This window comes from Sarcophilus harrisii, chromosome 3 (assembly GCF_902635505.1).
Source record: "Sarcophilus harrisii chromosome 3, mSarHar1.11, whole genome shotgun sequence".
In the NCBI taxonomy this organism is placed as follows: Eukaryota; Metazoa; Chordata; class Mammalia; order Dasyuromorphia; family Dasyuridae; genus Sarcophilus; species Sarcophilus harrisii.
In genome coordinates this window covers 365,753,216-365,779,500 of record NC_045428.1, presented here as the reverse complement: position 1 = coordinate 365,779,500, position 26,285 = coordinate 365,753,216, and the positions used below count along the sequence as shown (strand labels likewise).

At 32.9% G+C, this 26,285-nt stretch overlaps 1 protein-coding gene across 2 annotated transcripts in view; it reads left to right on the top strand.

Annotated features, from left to right (window-relative positions):
- Nucleotides 1-26,285, top strand: part of AOX1 (aldehyde oxidase 1) — an 81,063-nt gene that overhangs the window by 40,716 nt on the left and 14,062 nt on the right. Inside the window, exons 19-28 of one of the 2 annotated variants that reach the window (NM_001282155.1) lie at nt 2,459-2,581; nt 6,124-6,220; nt 8,010-8,134; nt 9,201-9,334; nt 15,675-15,762; nt 17,412-17,498; nt 18,400-18,591; nt 19,659-19,886; nt 20,991-21,086; nt 24,881-25,009. In NM_001282155.1, coding sequence (NP_001269084.1) covers nt 2,459-2,581; nt 6,124-6,220; nt 8,010-8,134; nt 9,201-9,334; nt 15,675-15,762; nt 17,412-17,498; nt 18,400-18,591; nt 19,659-19,886; nt 20,991-21,086; nt 24,881-25,009 — 1,299 coding nt within the window. The remainder of the gene's footprint in view (nt 1-2,458; nt 2,582-6,123; nt 6,221-8,009; nt 8,135-9,200; nt 9,335-15,674; nt 15,763-17,411; nt 17,499-18,399; nt 18,592-19,658; nt 19,887-20,990; nt 21,087-24,880; nt 25,010-26,285) is intronic. The other variant, XM_031957216.1, reaches the window with a different exon arrangement.

Genomic DNA, 26,285 nt, shown 5'->3' with positions numbered 1-26,285 from the left:
TAAGGATTTTGCAGGCATTCTTAAACCTCCGAGCATTCCAGACATTAGAGTTCTCATTCAGTATCTAATTCAGTGTCTGATAGGAACAGTCAAAATTTAGCAGTCATACTTAAAAGGAAAAGATTTTTAAGAATCACTGGAGCTTGAACTAAATTTATCTTGAATAGAAACTGCTGTGAACTCCATGAGACAGCACCAAGGTGTTTTGGCAGAGTATGCTGAGAACTGTGGGAACTATGTAAATATTAACTAAAAAACAAGATTGTTTGATATTGCCCGAGGAGGAGTTTCCTTTGTAGATGAAATGGAATAGAAAGTGTTCAGGCATATGAAGTACTTTTGAGATATGAACTGTTCATTTTTACATTGCATAAGGGACAGTGATAATGTCTTTTGGATATTCTCTACTGTGGACCCCCTGGAAACAGGAATGTATACTGGAAAAATGTTCACATTGATGATACTATGATGATATATATATATATATATATATATATATATATATATAATAGATTAGCATAGTCTTAGGCTAAATTAAAAAGACAATCATGTTTGAGAGGTGGGAGGTGACTGGGCTGGTAAGGGGATAATGAAAGGAACTAAGGAAGTTTAGCCTGGAGAATAGAGGGAGAAAGAGTATGAAGTAAATAAGTACAAAGGGAAAGGGATATCAGTAGAAAGCAGAAGGAAAAACAATACAAAGAATATGTCAAAGTAACTTTTGGCTTTTCAGAAGTTGAATTGAACCAAAGTTAATAAAAGAATCAGACAGTAGCTTCTCATCTATCTCATTTTTGTCCCTTCTGCTCCTCATCCCCCCAAAAGTTCTAAGTAAGATACATAAGCTCTAAGTCAGAAGTTTGTTACCTAGACTTGTAATGCCCCTTCAACTTGCCAGTATAGACATATCTCTCATAGAAATATGAAAGAATATGTCTTAATAACTCAATGCTGTCAGAAATTTTGTTATCAAAGGTTGAAATTATAGAGAAGGAATTGGAATATGGTCCAACATAGGGCTACTGTGCTAAATTATATCTCTTCCTTTATTCTTTTTCTTGTAAGTAAGATTGGATTTAATTTAACAAACATTTATTGAATATTTTATTAAGTTCCAGGATCTGTTCTAGGTCCTGGAGATACAAAGACAAAACCAAAACAGTCCTTACCCTCAAGGAGCTTGCATTCTGTTGGGGATGGTGGTGGTGGTATAAGCATGACAGTTGCCCAAAGAAATAAATGCAAGATAATTTGAGGACATAGCAAAAAGAACTGGGGCAATCAGAAAAGACTTCCAGCAGAACATGGGGCAGGTGAACCAGGTCTAGAAAAAAGTTAGGAAACAAAAAGTAAAGAAAAAATAGCCTGTGTAAAGACATGCAAACAGGAGATAGCATGTTGAATTCAAAGACTAGACAACTAGTTTTGCTGGAATATGGAGTGTTCTTGTAGGGAAAGACTATGAAATAAGGTTAGAAAAGGTATCTGGGAGCCAGTTTGTTGGATGAACTATGTGTTTTTTGAAAACAACGACTAGTATAGTCAGACATGTGAATTCAGAATATTAATTCAGTGGGTCTGTGTTAAAGATATATTGAAGAAGAGAGAAACTAGAATGAGAGATCAACTAGAAGGCTATAAAAATAATCCAAATAATAGAAACTTTAATTATGCTAGTGATGATAAGATTTCATGATGGGGGATGGTTAACTCTTTCTTTCATTATAGTCCTCTTCCCAACAATATAGACAACAGACTTGGTCCCTGGTCAGGAAGCACCTTCTCCCAAGGACCTTCCCTCAAGCCCAGTCCTGGTCTGTTCTCAAGAAGCCATAGCTGTTTCTTCCCCTTGGCCATTGCTAATGCTGATCCACTTCCAAGGAGTCTTGAAATTTACTTAATCCCTTTTGAGCTGTCATCATTTTTTTCTAAGTATGTCTTGTTTCCAGAAGATTTGCTAATAATGGATATTACTTAATTCATTCATTTCCTTTTATTTGATGGAAACATAGGGACCTGCTGTATAATCAGGTCCCTGTTAAATTCTACTCTGATGTTACATTTCAGCACAGAGATTACTCAGAATTATCAAAAGTCACTCTAGTGGATTTGAGCTCTAGTAGATCCTACCATGCCAGAAGATCTTTCAAGTGCTGCCAGGTGACAGAATCTGTTGTTGGAGAGCCTCATCCTCAGAATGGTCACTGAGGGATGAAAGTATTTCAACACAACAGCACAAAATCTACTAATGCATAGAAAGGTTTCACTTAATACTGAATTGATCATCATCCAAACTGAGGATCTTTTGAACTTTGAATATATGTACCAGACACTAACTTTTAGCATGAAAATACATACAGAAGCTGTGGTGCTGATGTGCGTACCTAACTCTGTATAAGAATGTGAAGGTGATACAAGAAAAAAAAATATGTCCCTCTGTGGTCTTTGTGTTTTTTAGGTCCTTGGTGTTGGCCAGATTGTGGGTGCTGTGATTGCTGATTCAGATATTAAAGCAAAGCAAGCAGCTCATCTGGTGAAAATTGAGTATAGTGATTTGAAACCCGTGATCCTTACTATTGAGGTGATTATGAAGTTCTTCAGGGATTTTCCTTTCAGAAATTAGGAACAGGAACTTATTAATCATTCAGAGGGAATTGTATCACCCTTTGGCTTTAAAAACTGAGGTTTCTCCCTCCCTCCCTTCCTTCCTTCTTTTTTTTTCCTTCCTTCCTTCTCTTCTCTCTCTTCCTCCACAGGTGATAAAACTCTAGAAGTACAGTTAGATTAGTCAAATTCACTGGAGACTTGCAAACAAGATATGACCAGCTATGTCCTCTTTCTTCCTTTATCTCCCAGCACTATTCAGTCAAACTCTGAAAGAAGATTAAAGGAATTCTCTCCTGTGAAGTCCAATTTCAAGTTCCATTTTGGTACTCCCCAGGGTATATCTTTCAATATAAGAAAAAGGTTTTATAAGTTTAAATCATCATCTTATAAATTTATAAAATTTGAGAAGTTGAGAATCTTCAAAAGCCTATAGACATTATGGTCAGTTGCTCACATTTCATGATGATTTTTTGATTCTGAAATAACTTTGGGAGTTTCCAAAGGCTATTAGATTTCTCTCTGAAATTTTACATGTTCTTATATATGTTTTTTCTTTTACTTATTTCAGTTATCTTATAAAGTAATGAAAACATGTCACAATTTTTAAAAGCTAGGGAAACCAATTTTAATGTATCAGAAAAAAATTTTAAAAGATGTTTTGAGTGCTCTAAGGTTCTTTAGGAAATAAATTTATTTTCACAACAGGATTATTTGTCATAGGGGAAAAAAATCATCTCTGTGATGGGGAACTGGTTCCAAAACAACTGTGTATCCTGCTGCTCTCTGCCAAGGACCTGTGAATTTGTTTGAGCAATTTCTTTAAAACAAACAAAAAAAGCTAGTCTCTTTTCACCATCTAAATCATGCCTTTTTAGTGAGCTTATGATGCCATGCTAGTGGTAGAGAGTTGAGGTGTGAGAATCCCCTCTGGTTGGTGCACAGGTCCAACGTGAAAATATTCATGAACCTGAAAAGTCTGAATAGCAAAAGGGATTTTTAATGACACTGAGAAGCCAGCTTTGCTAGGAAGGCAGCCTTATTAGTGGCAAGAGGTCCTCTTAGGGAAATAAAAGTTATCACTGAGAAGAGGATATCTTCACAGCAGGCAAGAGTCCTGGCAGGCAGCTGTGCCAAGAGGTTCCTTGGCAAGGCATAATCCTGCTTCGGACTTCTGCAGAAATTTGGAGTTTAAAATTGTCTTTTTATAAGAAGTCTGAAACTGGGGCCTCTATTCAATGCCAGTTGAAAAGACAGTACTTATCTTGGAGTTTCAAGTCACTCAATAGGAATATCAGGCCCAGATCTCCAACTGAACGATACCACTGTAACTGGGACTTTGAGTTACTGGGAGTGATGCTGGGCTAATCTTCAACTCAATAGAGAGTGCAGCTAGTCCCTGCCAAGATTTCTGACTGAATGAAACCACCTAACTACCCTGAAGGGTGGGTCTCTGTCACAGGAGAGTTTCAGAGTTCACCCCCCAAAGTCAAGGGGAACACAATTTGCATCACTAGGAAGACATTCAAGTGATTGTTTTAGGGCTTTTGAGTTCCTGAAATCAAAACAGATGTTTTTAGAAGAATTGGGACCATTACTCACATAATAGATTTGTTTTGAATACCACTATACACTCTCCATTTCTTTTCTGAAAACAAAACAAAACAAAAGAATATTTGCTTTTGGAAGCTATTAGTATAGTTCTTTAGTACTTAGCAAAGTTTTCATAAGGATCACTGAGGATTAAATGAGGAGATTATAAAAATAATGATTAGTATTTATATAATATTTTGAGATTTACTCATTTAATTTTTACAATAACTCTACAAGGTAGGTGCTATTGTTATCTCCATTTTGCTCATGGACAAACTGAAGCTACAAAAGTTAGATGGCTTGCTTAGGGCAGCAGCTAGAAGTATCGAAGGCTAGATTTCAACTCAAGTCTTTCTGATTCCAGACACAGCACTTTATCCACTGTATCCATAAAATTATTTCACAAATCTTAAAACTCTATTTAAATATGAGCACTTCTTTTCCATCTCTTCCTTCTTCTTCTCCTCCTCCTTCTTCCAGTTTCAAAATGTTCCCATCTTCATCATCCAGAGAAAATAAGAATTAAGAAACAGCACACAAAGTCTCTAATTGACAAAAAAAAAACCCACCCAAAATAAAAAATCCAAACTTTACAAATGCTGCTTATTAGGGTGTGGAGCAGTATCCTTACTCCACCTCTGTACCATCTTCATTAGCAATTAAAATCTTAGACTGATTAAAACACAAATAGATGGATTAAAGGGGTGTGTGGAAAATAGTATAATGCCCCAGTCTAGATGGAAAGCAGGCTTCCCTCATCAAGAAATATTTGGAAAATTCATAGGCTCAAGATGAACACATGGTCTTAGAAAAATAAAAATTCCTCAATAGTTTCCAAATTAACTTTGGAAGCCAGTGCGCTACAGTAGGAAAATGTTTTGAATCTGGAGTCTTTGGACTTGACTTCAAAGCCTTTAATTGCTGCTTACTGTTTGTGGGATCTTGGACAAAGTTTCCTTTCTCTGGGCCTCAATTTTCTCATCTGTAAAATGGGGAGATTGGATCAGAAGCCTTCTAACGATTCTTCCAGTTTTAGATAGGTAAGTTTGTGTTTCTCTTTTTTGATCCAGGAAATATTATCTTTATTTTAGTTTGAAAATCAATGAGGTGACTAAATAAACTATGATGTACATTAGTTGTTAATTTGATATGATAAAATTAAAACCATTCATCATCAAATAACCATTAAAGCTGAGCATGGAAAGCAGTTTTAGAACATACATTCCTTCCATGACTTGTATGGCATCTATAGGAAGAGTATCATCGTGGGAAAGAAACTGGACTTTGATGTAATTTATGTATTCAGAGTTGCTTAATAATTAGAAAGCATTTTCTTTTTAGTTAAATTGTGTTTATCACCCTACCCCCCCCCCCAGTTTCATTGTTTATACAAATTTTATCTATTGGAAAATATTATGTAATTTTTTATGTAAATAAGTTTTTTTTAAACAATGTCCTTTAATACTTGGAATTTATCATTGTTACCATGGTAAACTGCTTTTCGTCTATCCTCCTAACAATGAAACTTCATTGTTTAAAATGGGAAGAGCAAATCTGTTCTTGGAAAATGATATCTGTGATGTTGACCTATTTTAAATGTACTCACCCCTTCCATCCTCTCTTCCACAGCCTCTTCTTCCCACCTCCCTTTTAGGAGATCTGAAATTGCATTATTTGTATAATCTCCTCAGGGAGTGGCTCTCAGGTTTCCTTGTCTCTGCAAGAATCATTTGTGGGAAAGTTCAGCAAGACCTAGTTTAGGAACACTGCTGAGACTCAAACAATGAGAGCAATGAAGCTGTCTTGTGTAATATTAAGTTCTTATGGATTAGCTTTTTTTTTCTTTTCCTTAAATTTTCTTCAATGAACAAAATTTATTCTTTCTCTTTCTTTTTCTCTCCTTTCCCCTCTCCATTTTATATGTAGGAAGCTATACAGCACAAATCTTTCTATGAGCCAGAAAGAAAAATAGAATATGGAGATGTTGATGAAGCATTTAAAGCTGTTGACCAAATCCTTGAAGGTAAAACATTTTTCTCATTAAACATTGGGAGGCAGTGTTGGGTAAGAGACACATAGAAGATTTTTGTATCAATCTCACACTGTCATATATTCTTGTCCTTTGTCCTTTGTTTTTGAAGAGGACCAATGACCAATGGTATTGTTGAGGTTCAGAAGGGACCCCAAAAGGTTGGGTCACATACCGGTGGCACAAGATATCTGAAAAGAATTTTCAAATTTGAACCCATCTCCAAGTCAAGGGGCAAAGTATTATAATTGTAACACCAATTGAAATGGGCTAAGTTCCAAAAGAATTTAGCAAAGAAACAAGAGAAAGATAAATTTATAGGAAAAAGACAGAGAGATCAGATGCTTTATGTCATTGATATGCTAATTTTATGGCTTACAGGTAGAATTGAGGAGTGTTCTTAGAGAAGGAGAAGAAAAATGGATTCTGAGATACTTTGTTATTACTGACCAACAGACTTGTTTGTTATCTGACAGGCAGCACTGTTTGTGGGACCACAGCCTTCCCAAGACCAGGTAGCCTTAGGGATGCTGCTATATCTCCCCTAGAAGCTGTACCCTAGTAAGATCACGAATGATGTGTTGATTTGCCACTTGACTTGGATTTCAGGGAGGCAGAGCTATGCTAAGTTGCCAGTTTCTGTCACTATCTTTGTGAGGACTGCGTGTTGCAGTGCTAAAAGTCAGAGGACTTGGGCTCAAATTCAGACTCTGCCACTTTACTATATAATGTGGAAGAAGCCTAAGGCTTTATTTATTTATTTATTTTCTGCACAATGAGGAGGATCAACTAGATGATTCTGAGGATCTTTCCAGCTTTAATTCTGTAAGCCTTTGACACTGGGTAGATCATTTCTTGGAATCTGCTTCCTTCTCTGTGAGATGAGAATAATAATGTTTGTAATGTTGACCACTTGAGGAATGTGCTTTGTGAACCTTTCAGTGCTGTGTGATGTGAGTTCTTATCAAACTGTGCTGAGAGTTCCTACGGGACTCTCCATACATCTCAGACATACAGCTTTCCTAATTGTTTGCTAGGAATCAATTTTGGCAGCTAGAATATACTGCCCTGTAGGCATCAATCTACCTGAAGCAATCTAATATCCTTGTCCACCTCAACCTCTTAAGATTTCTTCTAGCTCTAAAAATCTGTAATTTTCCAACCAGTTCTCCATATTTCTATATATCAACTCTACTTTCAGAAGGATGGAGTTGCTAAGTAAACAACCCGCAAGTCAGAACATTTGGATTTTGCTTCCAGGACTTTCTATCACCCTGTTTTTCCCAAATTTACCCAGACTTTTTTCTAACCAATCTAACTTGTATAAAAGGTCTTCTCTGCTCTTTATTTCAAAGGAGAGTTTATTGTCCTATGACATTGTCTATTTTTAGAAAAATATCCAGCTTATATCTTTTATCAGATCTCCTCCACTGTATTTATTTCTTGTTCATCACTTTCATAAGTCATGCTTGCAATTCATTACATGTGTTGCTCCATCTACCACTTCTAGATCTTGACAGGGGCTGGCCTCCATTCCTTGGATCTTTTCCTTTTAATATCTACCTCATGGAGTGGCTGGTTTTCTTTAAAACCCAGCCTAAATGCCCCTTTCCTGTAGCAGGCTTTTACTGGTACTGCATGTACTTATTGCTACTGCATGTATCCCTCAAAGGAAATCTTTCATGTATTTTGTACTATTTACCTGTTTTATTCACACACATACATCATACATACCATTTTGTATAAACATTTGAGGGTTTTTGATTTTTTTCTCCTATAATAGGTGAAATTCACATTGGAGGCCAAGAACATTTTTACATGGAAACTCAAAGCATGCTGGTTGTTCCATATGGAGAGGACAAAGAAATGGATATCTATGTGTCGACACAATTTCCCAGGTTAGCCCAGGTAATATAGAACCCTTTGTCTAGGAACATAGTCAATTCCAAAAATTTTCTAACAGAAAACAATACAACCAGCAAAACAATCAAAACAAACAATAAACCCCTCTACCTACTTAAAATATCCTGAATTTCATAACATTTTTATGGCATACCAAAATGAATATTCCTTTGGTTTTTGAAATATAATACCCTGTAATATTGCTTTTAGTGGGCAATCTAGAATCAAAGATTAGAGAATGTTACAGTGATATGTAACTGTAGTGGGACAAAATTTAAAAATGTCATTTATTAATATACTTTAAACCATTTAACTTTCTACATTTTAAAAAACCTTTTTAATATGTAATATATCTTCATTTTGCTTCAGTTACTTATATAAAAATTCACAAATTTTTGACATATTTTAAATTTTATCATGAAACTACATTCTTATCACATTGAACATTAAATATGCCTTTGACAAACAGTCCATTTTATTAAGACTAGCTTTGATAATCAATGAAACTTAAGTAAAGTGATTTCCTAGCCTTTTAAAATATGTTTATCTCCATCTTTTGGATACATTTATCAAATTTTGTGATATGTGGCATGATACAACTTCTTATTGCAGTATTCTGTCTCCATTTGAGAATTTCTATAATTATAAGATAATTGCTTATTGGTATATCAATATGCTTATTAGTATTTGTAATTCTGATAAATGGGGACAAGATTTTTGATACTACTGAAAATAAAAAAGAAATCCCCCAAATTTTTATTTAGGTGGGTATTTTATAATTTAATGAAAATACCCAGATTTCACAGGTTAACATGAATTGCTTCTGACTTGTTTTTGTATATCCTTGAATGAAAAGGAAATTTCTTAATCTCCTTACTTAAATCATTACTTAAAAATTACTTCTTTTTTCCAGTTTTCAATACTCTGGTATTTGTTTTCCTTGGTCTAGGAAAGCATTTTTTTCTCCATAGGAATAAAACTAGATAGCTGCTATCAGTTTGTACCCATCCTCTGCCCCACTATATAATTTTTATTTAAAAGGATTCAGATTAATTTAAATTAATATTTACAGGACATAGTAGCCTCCATATTAAAGGTTCCATCTAACAAGATCATGTGTCATGTCAAGAGAGTTGGTGGAGCTTTTGGTGGAAAAGCATCAAAAACTGGTTTCTTAGCAGCTATCACAGCATTTGCAGCAAACAAGTAAGTGGAAATTGTGTTTCATTTAACTAGAACACAAGAGCCAGCATCTTGAGAAGTGTTTTTGGAATGAGAATAATTCTGTTCCTTTTAGCTATGATCCTGGACAAACTACTTAATTATTCTGAGTATCAGATTTGGGGTTTTTAAATTTTTTTTTTTTTTTGGCTGAGGCAATTGGGATTAAGTGACTTGCCCAGGGTCACATAGCTAGGAAGTATTAAGTGTCTGAGGCCAGATTTGATCCTTCTAACTAAAGGGCTGGTACTCTATCCACTGTGCCATCTAGCTGCCCGTGTCCATTTTCTTAATTGTAAAATTTTTATTACAGTAATTCTTTCACTACCTATATACCTTGATTGTTGGAAAACAAAGTGCTTTGTAAATCCAAAAAAGCATTATAAATTTGAGTTATTGAAAGTAAAATGAGTTTAATGGAAGGAAAACCAGGAGACATAGTAGAATCCCAATTAATTTACAATTTACAACAATTTACAAATAAACAAATTACAAACAATTTACAAAACAAAAAAAACTAGTAATGAGAAAAAATTCAAATATCACAAATTTATTTTTCCTATATTAAGGCCATTAAATTGTATATATTTATAAATTGTAGAAACATAGTTGTAATATTTTACACCATAGCAGAAAATATTGTAATATCTAGAAAATAAAAAGACAATGGACTTGATTTAATAATTACTTGGTTTTAATACATGTTAAATGATCCATTGTTTAATGTAAGAATTTCTTTAAATAAATGGGAATTTTGTTTTATTTTTATAGTAAGTCATGTTCATTGGTTTTACACACACACACACACACACACACACACACACACAACATATCCAAAAGGCTTTAATTCTTTGTTCTTGCTGAGTAACAAAGTAGTACATTCCTCCTCTATAAGTAAAAGAAACAGGATGGTTTTTTTCAGTTATCAAACATTTTTTCTCCCTTCCATTCCTTCACACATCCCATCTCCCCCTTTTAAAAATGCAAAGCAAAACCCTTGTAACAAATGGGTATAGTCAACCAAAACAAATTCTGTTAGCCATGTCAGAAAAAATGAATTTTAGTTGATCACCTCTTTATCAGGAGGTGGGTATTATTCATCATTAATTCTCTAGAATCATGGTCTGTCATTGTATTAATCAGAGTTCTTAATTAAATCTTTTGAAATTGTTCTTTTCTGTAATGTTGACAAAAATTCTTTTCCTGGATCTGCTCATTTTATATCATTTTTGTTTTGCAAAAAATCCCAGGTTTTTTTTGACATCACTTCTTTTTTTCATTTCTTACAACCCAGTAGCATTCCATTGCATTCACTTATCATAAAGTTTTGTTTAGCCATTCTCCAATTAATAGTTTCTCCTTAGTTTCTAATTCCTTGTCTATATAATAACAGCAATAATAAAAATAATTGACATTTACATAACATTTTAAGGTTTGTTAAGCTCTTATAAATATCTTATTTTATCCTCACTACAGCCCTAGAATTTAGGTTCTGTTATTATCTTTATTTTACAAATGAGGAAACTGAGGCAGATATCAGTCTTAAAATGCCCACAGTTATGCAGCAAATAAGTGTTTGAGCTTAGATTTAGATTCAGATCTTTTGGACTATTATAGTGTCTGGTACTTTGTCGACTGCATCATTTAGTTCTTCTATAAACATTTCTAAATATGTGAATTCTTTCCTCTTTTTGTTCTTTTTGAGGAGTAAACCTAGTATAGATCAAAGGGTATTGTAGTTTAGTTACTATTGGGATATAGTTCCAAATTTCTTTCTAGAATGGCGGTACCAACACCCAATTCCATCAGCAGCACAGTACCTGTATCACCACAGCTCTTCCAACAAAAAAAAGGCATGGAGCAATTATTAAGGGCTTATTTTGTGCTAGGCACTATACTAAGCACTGGGGGGTAAAGAAAAGCAAAAAACAATCCTTGCCCTTCAAAAAAGTTGTGCTTCCATTGAGGAAGACAATATTAAAATAACTCTTCTGTATATGCTTCTTGTAGATATATACAAGCTAATTGGAAGTAATTTCAGAGGAAAGAGTACCAATACCGAGAGGGACCAGGAAAAGATTTTTTTCAGAAAGTGAGATTTTAGCTGAGACTTGAAGGAAGTTAGAGAAACTAAAAGGTGGTTATGAGGGGAAAACATTTTATCTATGAGAAGCCTGTGAAAAAGCACAGAGCAGGGAGAAAGATTATCTTGTGTGGGGAACAGCATGGAGGTCACTGGATTGTGAAAACATTTATAAAGGAAATAAAATCTAAGAAAAAAATTGTCAATTTCCCCTTTTTTTGTCAACTTTGTCAACATAACAAGTGTGAAATGGAACCTCAGAGGTGATTTGTATTTCTCTTAATAGTGATTTATACAATTTTAAAAATTCATTTATCAATTTATAAATGGTTCTGTTCTTGTAAATTTGAATCAGTTTCTCATGAATTTTGAAATTGAAAACTTTATCTTTTTTGTTCTGTGATCTCTTTTTATCACATGTTTGGTCAAGAACTACCTATGGATCAGAAAGATAATTTCTTGTTCCTCTCACCTCCTTATATGACCTTTGATATCAAGGTCATATATCCATTTGGAGATTATCTTAGTATATGATATGGGGTGTTGATCAAAGCCTAGTTTTTACCAGACTGCTATATAATTTTCCCAACAGTTTTTGTGAAATAGTAAGTCCTTATTCCATTATCTGGGGTCTTTGGGTTTACTGAACATTACATTACTAAATTAATTTACTCTAATAAGTTATGTACTTAATGTTACACTGATCAACCTAGTTTTAACCACTATCAAATCTGATAATTACTGCTATGTAGTAAAGTTTGAGATCTGGTACTGCTAGGCATTCATTTTTCTTACTTAAATTATTATTTCCCTTAAGATTCTTGACCTTTTGTTCTTCCAAATAAATTTCATTACTATTTTTTTTCTAGTTCATTTAAGTAGTATTTTGTAGTTTTATTGGTATGGCACTGTTTAAGTAAATTAATCTTGATAATATTCTCATTTTATTATATTGATTTGGTCTAACCATTAATATTTTTCTAATTTTTTTAGGTCTTTTTATTTCTGCAAATAGTGTTTTGTAATTGTATTTATAGATTTCCTATGTGTATCTTGTTGAATAGACTCACTTTTTTTGTACGTTCTGTATTTTTCTTTATGTTTTAAAGTTTTAAAATTAATTTTAAACTTAAACACAAAATAAGAAAAGAAAAAAAAAGTTGCTATATATATAGCATAACAAAGAGGATTGAATATGAAGCAATAAATTTATATGTCAAGAAAACCTATATAATAAATACCAAACATTGTTTTCAAACTGTCCATCTTTTCTTTATTTATTTGTAAGTTTTTTTTGTTTTTTGTTGTATACTATTTGCTTTATCTTTTTATACTCTTTCCTCACCAACCCAGGCTGCAATTAAGCATGGATACACACACACACACACACACACACACACACACACATACACGTACAGAAACCCATACATAGATATGTATAAATATGCATGTTTGTATAAATACTGCTAACATATATGTAAGACCATACTATGCTTATTTCCACTTGTCACCTGTTTTTCTGATAGTGGATGACATCTTTCTTCTTAGGTCCAAATCTTTCCACATTTTTCTAAATCAACCAGCTCATCATTTCCTATACCACAGCAATATTCAAACCCAATCAACATTCTTTTTGAGAGATTTTATAGAAATTTTTTTCCCCTCAATTTTCTTCATTCTCTTTATTCTTGGATGGATAGGTTTTTATTTGTACAAGAAAATTTTAATTTAAAATAATCAAAATTATCCATTTTGAACTTTAGTAAATGCTCTCACCTAATGTTATCGTTCTTTTAAATAGAATTTTCTTTCTACTATCTCCTGTTAGATTTTATTAGAAAAATAATAAAAATGTCACAGATTTTTGTAGAATTGTTTAATATTCTGCAGCTTTGCTGAAGTTATTGTTTTAAGTACTTTTTAGTCAGTTCTTTAGGCTTCTCTTAAGTACACTATAATATCATCTGCAAAAGTAATGCTTTCTTTTTTTCTTTGACTATATATATTCCCTCAATTTCTTTTTCTCATGTTATTGCTATAGCTAGCATTTCTAGCACTGTATCAAATAGTTGTGATGATAGTGAACATCTTTGCCTTATCCCTAATCTTACTGGAAAAGACTCAAGTTTGTCCCTTTTGCATATTATGCTGGCTTTTGATTTTAGATAGATATTATTTAGCATGTTAAGATAAAGTCCATGTGTTTCTGCAGTTTCTATTTTATTTGTTTTAATAGAAATGAGTATTGATTTAAGTTATTAAAGCTCTACTTGTCCTGAGATTTTTGGATCAAATTTTTGTCAATTTTTATGTGTCTTGATATAATCACATGATTTTTGTTGATCTTGCTATTAATATGCTTATAATTTCCCCAATATTGAACCAAAATTGCATTTGTAGTATAAATCCAGTTTATTCATGATATATAATTTCTGTAATATATTGCTATAGTTTTTTAGCTAGTGTTTTATATGGTATTTTTATCTCAGTGTCTGTTAGAGATGTTGATGCATGTTTTTCTTCCTTTCTTTTGATTTTCTCTGGTTAAAGTATCAAGGTTATCCATAATAAAAGAAATTTGGTAGCATTTCTCCCTTTTCTATTTTTGGAATTAGCTTATGTAATATTGGAATTGGCTATTCTTTGAATATTTGATAGAATTGGCTTATAAATCTATGTAGTCTCATTTTTTTGTTTGGGAGTTCCTTTTTGATTTGGAACATAGAATTTTAAATCTATATGACCCCTAATACGTTAATGCACTTTGCCTATTCATTTTTATGACTGAGGCTCAGAGACATCAAATGACCTTGAAAAAGTTACCCAGATAGTAGGTAGTACAGCTGTGATTTAAATTCCAGAAATTTAGCTTTAATTCATTGTTCTTTACACTACATTTAGTGTCTCTAGCCTTTAAATCTTGCCCCAAGATAGATTAGAGCAAAGAGATGACAATCTCTCTGTTCCACTTTCTTTAACAGAAGCCATTTCTTGCAGCATTTCCAGATGTTTTAATAGAAAATTAGTGTTTTGCAAAAAAAAAAAAAAAAAAAAAAAAAAGGAAATTGAATGGATGCCCATTAATTGGGGAATAGCTCAATAAACTCTGGTATGTGTTTGTAATGGAATATTATTGTTCTAACATAAATAAGATGGTCTCAGGAAACAACAACACCAACAACCTGGAAAGTCCTCCATGAACTCAAACAAAGTGAAGTGTACTGTATATAAAATAATATCAAGGTTCTGGGATGACTAGCTGTAAATGACTTTGCTATTCTCAGTAGTACAATCATCCACGATTATTCTGAAGGATTTATGATGAAAAATAGTATCCATACCCAGAGAAGGAACTGATTATGTCTGAATACAGAATGAAACATTCTCTCTTTCTTTTTAACTTAATTTTTCTTGAGGGTTTTTATTTTCATTAGGGTGGGAAATCCATTTTCTTTCAGAACTTGACTTTTATGGAAATGTTTTGCATAACTTCACATGTAGTTTTTTAATTGTGGGTGAGGATAAAGGAAAGAATCCAGAACTCAAAAGTTTTTAAAACAAATTTTTGTTTTTGAATGTAATTGGAGGAAAATGTTAAATTAAAAAAAATTTTAAAAGCCTGATGAATAAAAGGTGATTGAACTCGTATGGGAAAAAATAATTTTGATTTGAGATATACATGTTTGCTCTCCATTTGAATAAAAAAAAATTGAGATGGTTAATTTTGCTTTTTTTGGGTTGTGTAAAGTTACTTGCTTGATATTTATAAATCCAATAAAATTCACATTTAATAAATTTTATAAAAAGAAAATGCCTTGGATATTTGGCTTGACTTGGAAAACTTCAGATTCATAAATTTAATTAACTGTAAAAAGTATTTCCTGAATAACTACTTTGAGTCTAACATTATGGTAGATATAATGCAAAAGATATATGATAAAAGCCCTGAAGAAATATCTTGATATTCTTCTTTTACATGGGAAGTTCCTGAGAAGCTAGGAAATCTCCTAAAGTGTAGGCTGGCACAATGAAAACTCCTCTATAGTCAGGTTGCACCAAAACAATAAGCATGATCAAGGAGATGGAAGGTTCCTTGTACAAACTAGAAAAATTATGAATTAGATTAGATTGAAATATTTGGAATGAAGTGAAAGGAAATGATATGAATAAGTCCAAAATATTCATTTTTTTTTCTAATGTTGTATTCTTAGTTGGTATAAGTTGATGTTTTTCTGGTTTTAGAACTGGCTGTCCAGTCCGCTGTATTCTGGAACGTGGAGAAGATATATTAATAACTGGAGGCCGTCATCCTTATCTTGGAAAATACAAAGTAAGTAGAATCAAAAAGTCAAAATTACCTGAAAGTTGTGAGCATGGGGGAAAGAAAGGTGTAGGGGCAGTAATGAGCATGACACAAATATTGAGAGAAATTATGAAACTAGCTTGACTAAAGGAATGGGTGCTTGTTGAGTAATTGTAAAAATTTAAAGTTGCATGTAGATAAGGTGAGTCCAAGATGGTAGAAAATTTTGTATAAAAGCCAGCATAAGAAGTTTAAACTTGGACAGGGGTTTTTAATTTTTTTATGTGTCATTGATCCTTTTGGTACTTTGTTAAAGCTAATAAGAAAAACAAGTTTGCCCAGATTTAGACCACTTGGTGGGAAGAAACTGAATTCTTGAGCAGCAGAGTAGCATGGTAAAAGTGTTCCTTTAGCAGTTTTAATATGATTAATATCATAGGGTGATATTATATGGTGGCTCTGAGATGAAATGAGAATCTGGAATTAGGGACACCATTGGAAAATTATTGCAGTAATTCAGGCATATGGTAGACATCTGGGCTGGAATAATAGTCCTGGAAATGGAGAAAAATTGTCAAATTTAAGATATTATATAAGAACTGGTGAAGGATTGGATATAGCAGATGGAGGAGAAGGAGAAGTGGAACATGGTTTTAAGCATAAGTGACTTGGAAATGATGGTGTCATCAATCAGAAAGGGGAAGATTATTAGGAGGAGCCAGTTTAGGGAGAAGATAATGAGATTAGTTGGAGAAATACTTAGTGTGGTGGGTCATCCAAGAAAAAATATGCAGAAAGCAATAGGAATATAATATCTAGGTGAATGTCTAGATTTGGGCTGGAGATGTAGATTTTAAGGTTGTGAGCACAGACATGATAGCTAAAGTTAAGAGAATTTTTTAATATTCTGAAGAAGAGTCAGGGGAAGTCAGAAGGTAAATGAGCCTTTGGGAATACACACATTTAGGCTGTGGGATAAAGAAGAGCAGTAAGAGAAAGAGAATAAGAAAAATGGTCAAAATGGACAAATAATATATTGTAGCATTTTGGAAAGCAAGAGAGAAGAGTTCAGGAAGATTCATAGTATCAAGTACTGTTGAGAATATCTAGGAAAATGAGGATTGAGAAAAAGCCATTAAATTAAAAGGTCAATCCTTTTGAATTTCAGTAATTTCAGTTTCAGTAATATAATTTGGACTGAAATTGTGTCTAGGAAAAAAATAAATGATAGATCATTTGTTGAAGAAAGTTGGCAGTAAAAAATTTGGGTTAAACAAAGGATAAAAAAGAACCAGAGGAAATAAAAATGAATTTATTAGAGTGAAAAGAGTTAAAGATGAAAATAAGTTTTCAAGAAGGGATGGGACATAGGCCACAGGTTGAGAGGTGCCTTCTCATGTGTAATTTCCATAATGTAATTTCCATACATTATACACTGGTGTTTACATTTTGTTTCCTATCTTTATGTAATATTATTCTTTGTTATAAATTATTATTAGAGGTCATGTGATAATAGGGGAAAAATAAATATGTTCTAATTTCAAGGGTAAATTTAAGTAGACTCTTAAGTCCATACAAGAGAAGAATCACCTGCTTTCCCTTTAGAAGTAGCGCATTAAAATTTAAAGACAACATTTCCTTCCTTTGGTCTCTAAAGATGCAGTTCTATTCTTTAGGTGGGATTCATGAATGATGGTAGAATCATCGCCCTGGATGTTGTACATTATGCAAATAGTGGCTTCACGTTGGATCTCTCTCTATTTGTAAGTATTAAGGGATAAACATACATCCAATTAATTAAAAATGGAATTATTAAAGTGAATATCATACATACACATATTGTCTATGCAATAAGCATAAAGAAATTATTGCTTCTTGTGCTGTACTAGAGATAGGGAGTTGCCTTATAATTTCATTGATATCAGAAATTCTCAGATGAGACAACTTTTTTTTTTAACTAATGCTGTTATCACTTCTGAAAATTATAGTCTAATAAGAGAAATGTCTACAGTACTAAGAGATAAGTGATCTGTCTAGGGTCATACATCAGCAAGTATTAGAGATATAGTGGTCTTCTTGGAGTGGAGGCCAGCTTTCTGTCCACTACATCAGGCTGACTCCAAGCTCTATAATAATAGAAATGCTTATAAATATATATTTTAACATATTTTAATGTAAGGAACTGTTGGTAGAGAAATAGTTGTGATGTAGTAGAAAGACCACCGAATATGAATCAGAACACATAGATTGGGTTCTCAACTTTGCTTCACTGTCCAATCTAAATCTGGATCTAGGGTGGGTCACTTTACTCTAAATCTCATTCCAAATCTGCAAAATGGGGACATAATTAGCATGATTTTTGTGAGGATCCCATGAGATAATATATGTAAACATTTTGTAATAATAAATAGCGATAAATATCAGTTATTGATTATTTGTACACTAGTAAGATTAGAAGATCTTTAAAATGTTTTTGCCCTCTGACTTCAGATACTGATTGTATATCTTCTCAATAAAAGTCTCAGATACAAGTTTCTTTCTCAAAAATCCACTTTTAATACTCATTATGGGACTATAGACAACATATGGGCATTTGACAGATAGACACTTTTTAAGTAGGTGATTAAAAAATGCTTGTTGATTGACTGTCTGATTGATTCCTAGGTAATAGAGATGGGTCTCCTAAAATTGGACAATGCTTACAAGATCCCAAATCTACGCTGCCGAGCCCTTGCTTGCAAAACGAATCTACCTTCCAACACTGCTTTCCGTGGATTTGGCTATCCCCAAGTAGGGCTGATTATGGAATCATGCATCATGAAAGTTGCGGCCCAAAGTGGCTTACCACCAGAGAAAGTAACTAAATTATCCTATGGTAAAAAACGACCAAATATCAAACAGAAAAAAATTTTCCAAAGATTATATAGTCCAATTGTCCCATTTTATAGATAAGAAAGTAAAATTCAGAAAGGGAAAAGTCTTTACTCATTCAGTATTTCTATTGCACTGCTTGTGACTGCATCGCTGCTGGCTATTAGTTAAAACTACCTCTCCATTCTCAACCAGATTCCCCAGTGTTTAGTGTAGCCTGAAGAAAGGGACACAAGCTTTCCTCTTCTCTGCTTCATGACAGTAGTATTTAACCTTTCTTTTAAGTGTTCAATGGATTAGTTATAAGAAAGTTCTGGGGACGGATGTTCTTATAACCACCAAAAGGAGAAAGTGCAAGTTGACAGAGGTTTTTTATCAGTTACGGTTCTTTCTCTGCATTGCTCTTGATTTTCTCTGACCGACAAGCTACTTTTGCCAGATATCTAAGATGTCTTAAAGTCAGCTCAATTATACCTGGATTTGGTGTTTGATTAGTTCTTGTTCTATGTCTAACAGATTCAATCAGTAAAAACCATAGGGTTCATATCCTTCTTCTGATGTTAATTACTTTCTTTCTTTTTTTTGCTGAGGCAATTGGGGTTAAGTGACTTGTCCAGGGCCACACAGCCAGGGAGTGTTAAGAATCTGAGACCAAATTTGAACTCAGGTCCTCTTGACTTCAGAGCTGGTGCTCTAACCACTGCACCATCTAGCTGCCCCTGTTTATTACTTTCTGATCCCTAGTTATCTTGTTTTAATATGCAGCTCTGAGTGACATTCTGCAAGTCATTAACTTCTCTAGGATTAATCTCACTTGTAAAATGAACAGATTGGACTAAAAGGTTTCTGAGGTCTTGATCTATGGTCCTAGGTCTTAAATGGAATTTCAGTGGAAGAGGCATTTGATAGAAAAATATTGTTGCCTAGAGCAATCCAGAAAGGCCTCATATAAGATCTGAGTTGAACCTTATAGTTCAAAGAGGATTAAGAGAGAAAGAGAGGAATAGGAGAGAGATTATATTGTGTATCATTTTTTGAAATTTCTTTTTAAGGTGAGAATGATAAACATGTACAAAGAAATGGATGAAACACACTACAAGCAGGAGATTAATGCAAAAAACCTAATAAAATGTTGGAATGAATGCATGGAGATATCCTCATACTATGCAAGGAAAGCAATGATAGAAGATTTCAATAAGAAGAATTACTGGAAAAAGAAAGGAATTGCACTTATTCCAATGAAATTTCCTATTGGTCTTGGTTCACTTGCTGCTGGTCAGGTAGGTTTGTCCCTAGACTGCCAAAGAATGCTGCCTTTTTATGAGAAAGCTGACCTGGTAGAAGATGTAGTTTTAATAAAATTTTTTAAAAAAAGCTTTAGTTAAAATCAACTATTTTCCTTTAGGTCAGCTTTGCAGGTGTGTGTGTGTGTGTGTGTGTGTGTGTGTGTGTGTGTGTATGTTAGTTATGTAATTATTTTCTTCTGTCAGCCCACTGAGAGGTTCAGCAAATTCAGAGTAGCTGGACTGCATACAGGCTCCTCTTTGGTCTGGGACAACTGGTTATTTTATTGTAAGTATCTATAGTAAGCTAGAAGCTAGAACTAAATCCCTCCTCTAGTCCTGGGATCAGAGCCATCCAACTATGTTTTTCTGTCATATTTAGAAGGGATCACAGACATCATTTAGTCCAAAACTCTAAACTTATGGAAGAGAAAACTGATACCTTGAGAAGGGTAGTAAGCATGATCCATATTATAGAGAACTGAGTTGTTTCTAAGAGTGAATTTCATATTTTACCTTTTTCTTTCTTTCTGGTAATTCTAGAAAACTTGATTTTTAAAATTTCTGTCATGATTCTTTGCTCCTTGAATCCCATTTAAGTGATCCACTTGAAGTGTTTCCAATACAGTACTCCTAGACTTTTCCCCTAATATCTGTCCTATAATTATTTTGCTTTAATTGACCATGTAGTTATTAAATTAGCACCTTATTATCTATTTTCCTAAATATGAAGCCCTGAAAAGTTCTACAGTAATGACCACATCCCAGTAAGATGACTTGATTGGTATCTGCCTAATGTGGCACCCAAGGATTATGGAGGTGTGGCAGATACACCTGAGACCAAATTTGCGGGGCCTGAATCCCTTGATGACTGCATTTTTGGGATAAAGGCTAAGTGGTGGGTGTGGTTGGATTGAGGGGAAAATTTTATGCTGATACCTGAGTCATGCACTAAGACAATTAGTGTAACAATCCTGCCACTGGCCAAACTATAGTTGTGCAGATTTTTGTCTCAAAGAAAATTATTTAAATGAATAATTTTACAATAATAACATAAGTCAAAAGTACTGCCAAACCAGATTTTGTTTTTTTCTGTTTTAGGCAGCTGCTCTAGTTCACGTCTATCTGGATGGATCTGTGCTAGTGACTCATTGTGGCATTGAAATGGGGCAGGGAGTTCATACCAAAATGATTCAGGTAAGAACAAATTTGTGTGTGTGTGTGTGTGTTGGAAGAGAGAGGGAAAAATTAAAGGAGAACAGTTGTACACTTGCATTTTAATTTTAACAAATTAATATTTTAAGCTAGAGCATAAATAAGTTAATTCAATTCAACAATTACCAAACACTTTTTATTAAAAAGAGAAAGCATATTTCAAAGTAGAAAAAGCAATGGATTTGGAATCAGATGATCTCTGTACAAATACTAAAAGAGCTTGACTTATTTTGGGCAAATTTTTTTTCTTTTTTCTGGGCCTTTGTTTCCTTATGTGTCAAATGAGGGGTTGGAATACATCAGGGCTTCCTAAATTTTTTCTACTTCTTACTCCTTTGGACTAAGACATTTTTATAGGACTCCATCTCAAATGTGAAATAAGATATTTCTGGCAGTCCTTGTGCATGTGCAGTATAAAGCATGCATGCATATTGTGTGTTTAGAACCAAGACTGCAATAAAGTTGGTGATATGCAGAAATACATTCTCAGATTCATTATGTGTTTGATTTGAATTGATTTTTGGTCATTGTGGTTTTTTTTATTATTATTATTTTATTTTTGCTCAATTTTTTGTGATCCCACATTCAATTAGGCAATCCCATATAGGGTCACAAGCCACAATTTAAGAAGCCTTGGAATAGACAACCTCTAAGATCTCTCATAGCTCTAAATAATATGATTCTGTAATCTACTGTATAGAGTATACTATTCTAATTGCTAGGAATGCAAAGAAAAAAACAATAACAACAACCAGACACTGTCCTTGTCCACTAAAAATCCTTATTTTCTTTCATAGCTAAACTCAGGTGTTTCTTTGTGAAATTATATCATTTTGTAAATTTATCTATTTGTGCACATTTTGTATCTGGCTCTACCAGTAGAATATACTATTTTGCAAATGGGCTAAAAATATTTTTTTTCACTCAGAAAAAGACAAATTTCAAACTGATAAAGAATTACCACCTTATCATTCTGGTGAGGAGAAGAAGGGTTCAGGTAGCTTTAGTTTCTCTGTAGAGAAAAATAGTCTAGCTCAACTCATATTAAAATATATCAGTGTGTATACACACATATAGTGTATGTGTATATATATACACATATACACATGTGCATATATATTATGCATACATACAATTAATTTAAAATGTTAACATTCCAAAATAAAATCTGTTTATATTAATGTGGGTTGACAAGTATCTAGAGATCCCTATATACATATATATAAATATCTCTCTATATATATCTATGCATATGTAGCTATACAAGTATGTATATTATTTGTGCATATAGTATTTCTAATTTCAATTATTTTCAGACTCTTAATTTCTTCTTAGAATTAAAAAAATGATAATTGAAAATATATAACCTTACTTTTTTGGGCCAGACTAACTTATCATATCAGGGTATATGTCTTTTAAACAATAGTTAATCAAGTCTCTAATATTTCCTCCAATTAGAAATCATATTACCTAAACCTTGTATCCTGTTTTATATCCTTTTAATTGTTCAGTCATGTCTGATTTTGACCCCATTTGGGATTTTTTTTATTAAAGATACTGGAATGGTTTACTATTTCCTTCTGTAGTTCTTTTATAGATGACGAAATTGAGGTAAACAGAGTTAAATGACTTGCTCAGGATCCCTCAATAAGTCCTTCACTAAATAAAGAATGTCTCCAAAGTCTTAGTGTAGTCTTAAGTTATTAAAGCTTAGGCTTTTAATAAATTTAAACCATTCAAGTTTAAATCTGAGGTTGAATTTGAACTCAAGTCTTCCTCTCTCTAGGCCTAATGCTCTATTCACTGTGCCACCTATCACCTCAGTTGACATGCATTACTTAATAAATCTCTCTCTTAGAAACTTGAGCTATATTTCCTCAATTATTTCAAATTTCACCCATTACACATGTTCCTAACTAGACTTGAGGTGGCTGAATTTTCAGAGAATTGTTTGTATCCTCTTAAACTTACAAATAATACCTATATGATAATTTTTACATTTCAATTTTTTATGTATCTGTATTGATGATCCATAGAGTTAGACAATTTGTTATTATTTTTGTTACAATAACTAATAATAGTAAAAATTATTCTTATAATAACTAATAATAGTAAAGATTATTCTTATAACTCAAAATTGCTTTCCTTCTCATTTTGAAATTAAACTTTTGTTTAGGGCATATATACAATTTTTTTTTCTTAATACACATACACACACACAAACATAGAACAGATATATATATATATATATATTTTTTTTTTTTTAGAAATAAAGTATATGTTGGTCCTCTCAGGAAAATTCTAGTTCAAATAATGAATGTATGAGTATTTCATTAACAAAAATCAGAATTAAGTTATTTATTAACTTGTTGAACTTTGCTCTTAAAAGATTTTGATCAAAAATTAAAGACTACAGTTTTTGCTCTGAGACAGTGATAAAATACCTCCTTACTCAGGGGAAATCACTATTAATATAGAGTATGAAGGAACTTTTGTACTTTATAGTCTATCTCTAAAATAAAGACCAGGATTTTATGGAATCAGTAATGAGAACGTCAAGAATTTCAGAACTTGTGTAATCCTGGCCAAGTTACTTACTTTCAGTTTGCTTCAGTTTCCTCAAGTGTATTGATATAACAATAACACCTATGTTACCAGATTAATTCGAAGACCAAATGGGTTAATACTTGTAAATCACAAGGTAGCTAGTTGGCACAATGAATAGAGCACTAGTTCTGAAGTCAGAAGGCCCTGAGTTCAAATCTGACCTCAGACACTTAACACTTCCTAGAAGTGTGACTCTGGGCAAGTCACTTAACATCAATTGCTGCAGCAAAAAAAAAAAAAAAATATATATATATATATATATATGTATATATGTATATATATATATGTATATATATATATACACATATATTTTTTACATATATATATATGTATATACATATATATATATGTAAAGCACTTAGTACAATGCCTAGCACATAGTAGATGTTTAATAATTACTTTTTTCTTTTCTTCTTCATAAGATTGGATGCAGATATTCTGATTTCTATTTTCACAATCTTAGCAATTTCACTGGAGAAGTCAATATACATTAATAGCAGAAACCCAATTTTGTTTCCAGATAATTTCCATTTCATATTAAGATTTATGTCTGACTTGAATTTTTAAATAAATTTTATTCTTAGTCATGATTTCAATTCCTTTTCCTAAAACTTGTCAAACAGAAATTTTGATATCTCTTTTCAAAATGAGATCCAGAGCAATCAAATAATTTTCCCTTTCTTCACTCAGTGATCTCTCTCTCTCTCTCTCTCTTTATCTCTCTCTCTCTCTCTCTCTCTCTCTCTCTCTCTTTCTCCATTCATCCAACCATCCACCCACCTACCTATGTATCTATCACACATCAATCCATATGTATGTATGTATTTATATATACATGTATATGTATACATACATATATGACATATACTTAAGACAAACAGAAATAGTAAAAATTTTTTCAACATAAACAGCATTTTGATACAAAAGTTATCTTTTCTCAGATTCATATCAAGTCATATAATATTATTTACGAGGCTATCTAAATAAATGTATTGAACTATTTTAGCTATTGTTATCATCATTATTGTTATATTATTAGATTGTAAATTGCTAAAGAGTGGGGTCTGTGGTGCATTCCAAACTTTTAGCACAGAAATCTACAATAAATAGGCATTTGTTGTCTTTTGAATTAAATTAAACATCTGTTAATAAGAACTTCTCTTTATTAGGTTGTCAGTCGTGAGTTAGGGATGCCAATGGACAATATTCACTTGCGTGGAACGAGTACTGAAACGGTCCCTAATGCAAATGCCTCAGGAGGATCTGTGGTGGCAGATCTCAATGGAATGGCACTGCAGGTAAAATCAGAGTACTAACATCTTAATCCCTGGCCTTCCTTCATTAAATAAAGAATATCTCCAAAGTCTTAGCATAGTCTTACATTATTAAAGCTTATGTTTTTAATAAATTTAAACTATTAAACTTTAAAACTATACTAAGACTTTGGAACAGACATTATATAAGTAAAGCCCAGTAAATCCTGAAAGAAATATTTAGAAATGAGAATGAAAAAATATTCAATTATTTAATAAGCACCTAATTGTTCAGGTATGTGGGGGAAGGGGAGTAAAACAACACAGAGAAGTCTAAGAGAGATTTTCTGTCCTCTAGAAGTTTACAATCCAGTATATTGGATAGTGTTGAATTTAGAGTAAGGGGGATTTTGATTCAAATTCTCTTCTGAAATTACTAGTCTTGTGAACACAGACATATATATTGTCTGTAAGATAGGATGGATTTGGAGAGATGAAGAGAAGAGGGTTGGAATTCCAAGCTGTGGGAAATAGTATGAGTAAAGACAGAAAGATTATAATATGCAAAATGTTTGGGAATCAGCAAGATGACAAATCTGGTTGGAACAGCAAAGTTCCATATTGAGGTGTAGAAAGCAATAGAAAGATAGACTGGATTTTCCTTTTGGCAGTAGTCATATGTGGCAATTGCTTGTATATAGTAGATGCTTAATTAATATTTGTTGAATAGAATGAATTTCCCCCACCTTATTTTCACATGAATGTTTTTCTTAGAATGTTCGACTAACCTGACCACATTCTTTGAGATTAGTGTGCCTTGAGTAAATAAAAAATCCTATAGGATGCTCTAGGAAAAGTAGAGCTCATTAGAGTAAGTTAGTCGGTATCCCCTCCATTCCCAGTTAAACCTCTTAGCTTTCATGTAACCAGCTCCACAAAGTCCAGTCTCCCCTAAAAAATTATCTTCTGCCTTGAGTTAAGCTCCTCTCACTTTTGTCCTCATCTGTTGGCCAGCATCCAATTTGTACTACACATTCATTGTACTATATAGTTTATATAGAAATTTTTATTTAATTCCAGAATGTGTTGAATTCACTGACCTCGCCCTAATTTCCTTTAAGTCATATGCATGTCCTAGCATTGTATTAGCTTATATAACAATCACACTATTCTGCTGACTCATATTCAACTTATGAAAGTATAAGATTACCTTTACTCTTATTAGAATTAATAGTAGATTGTTTGATCTTTGGAATAAACAAATTGAAAGAACAAATGAAGCTCATTCATTCAACAAACATTTATTTAGCACTGGTAGGTA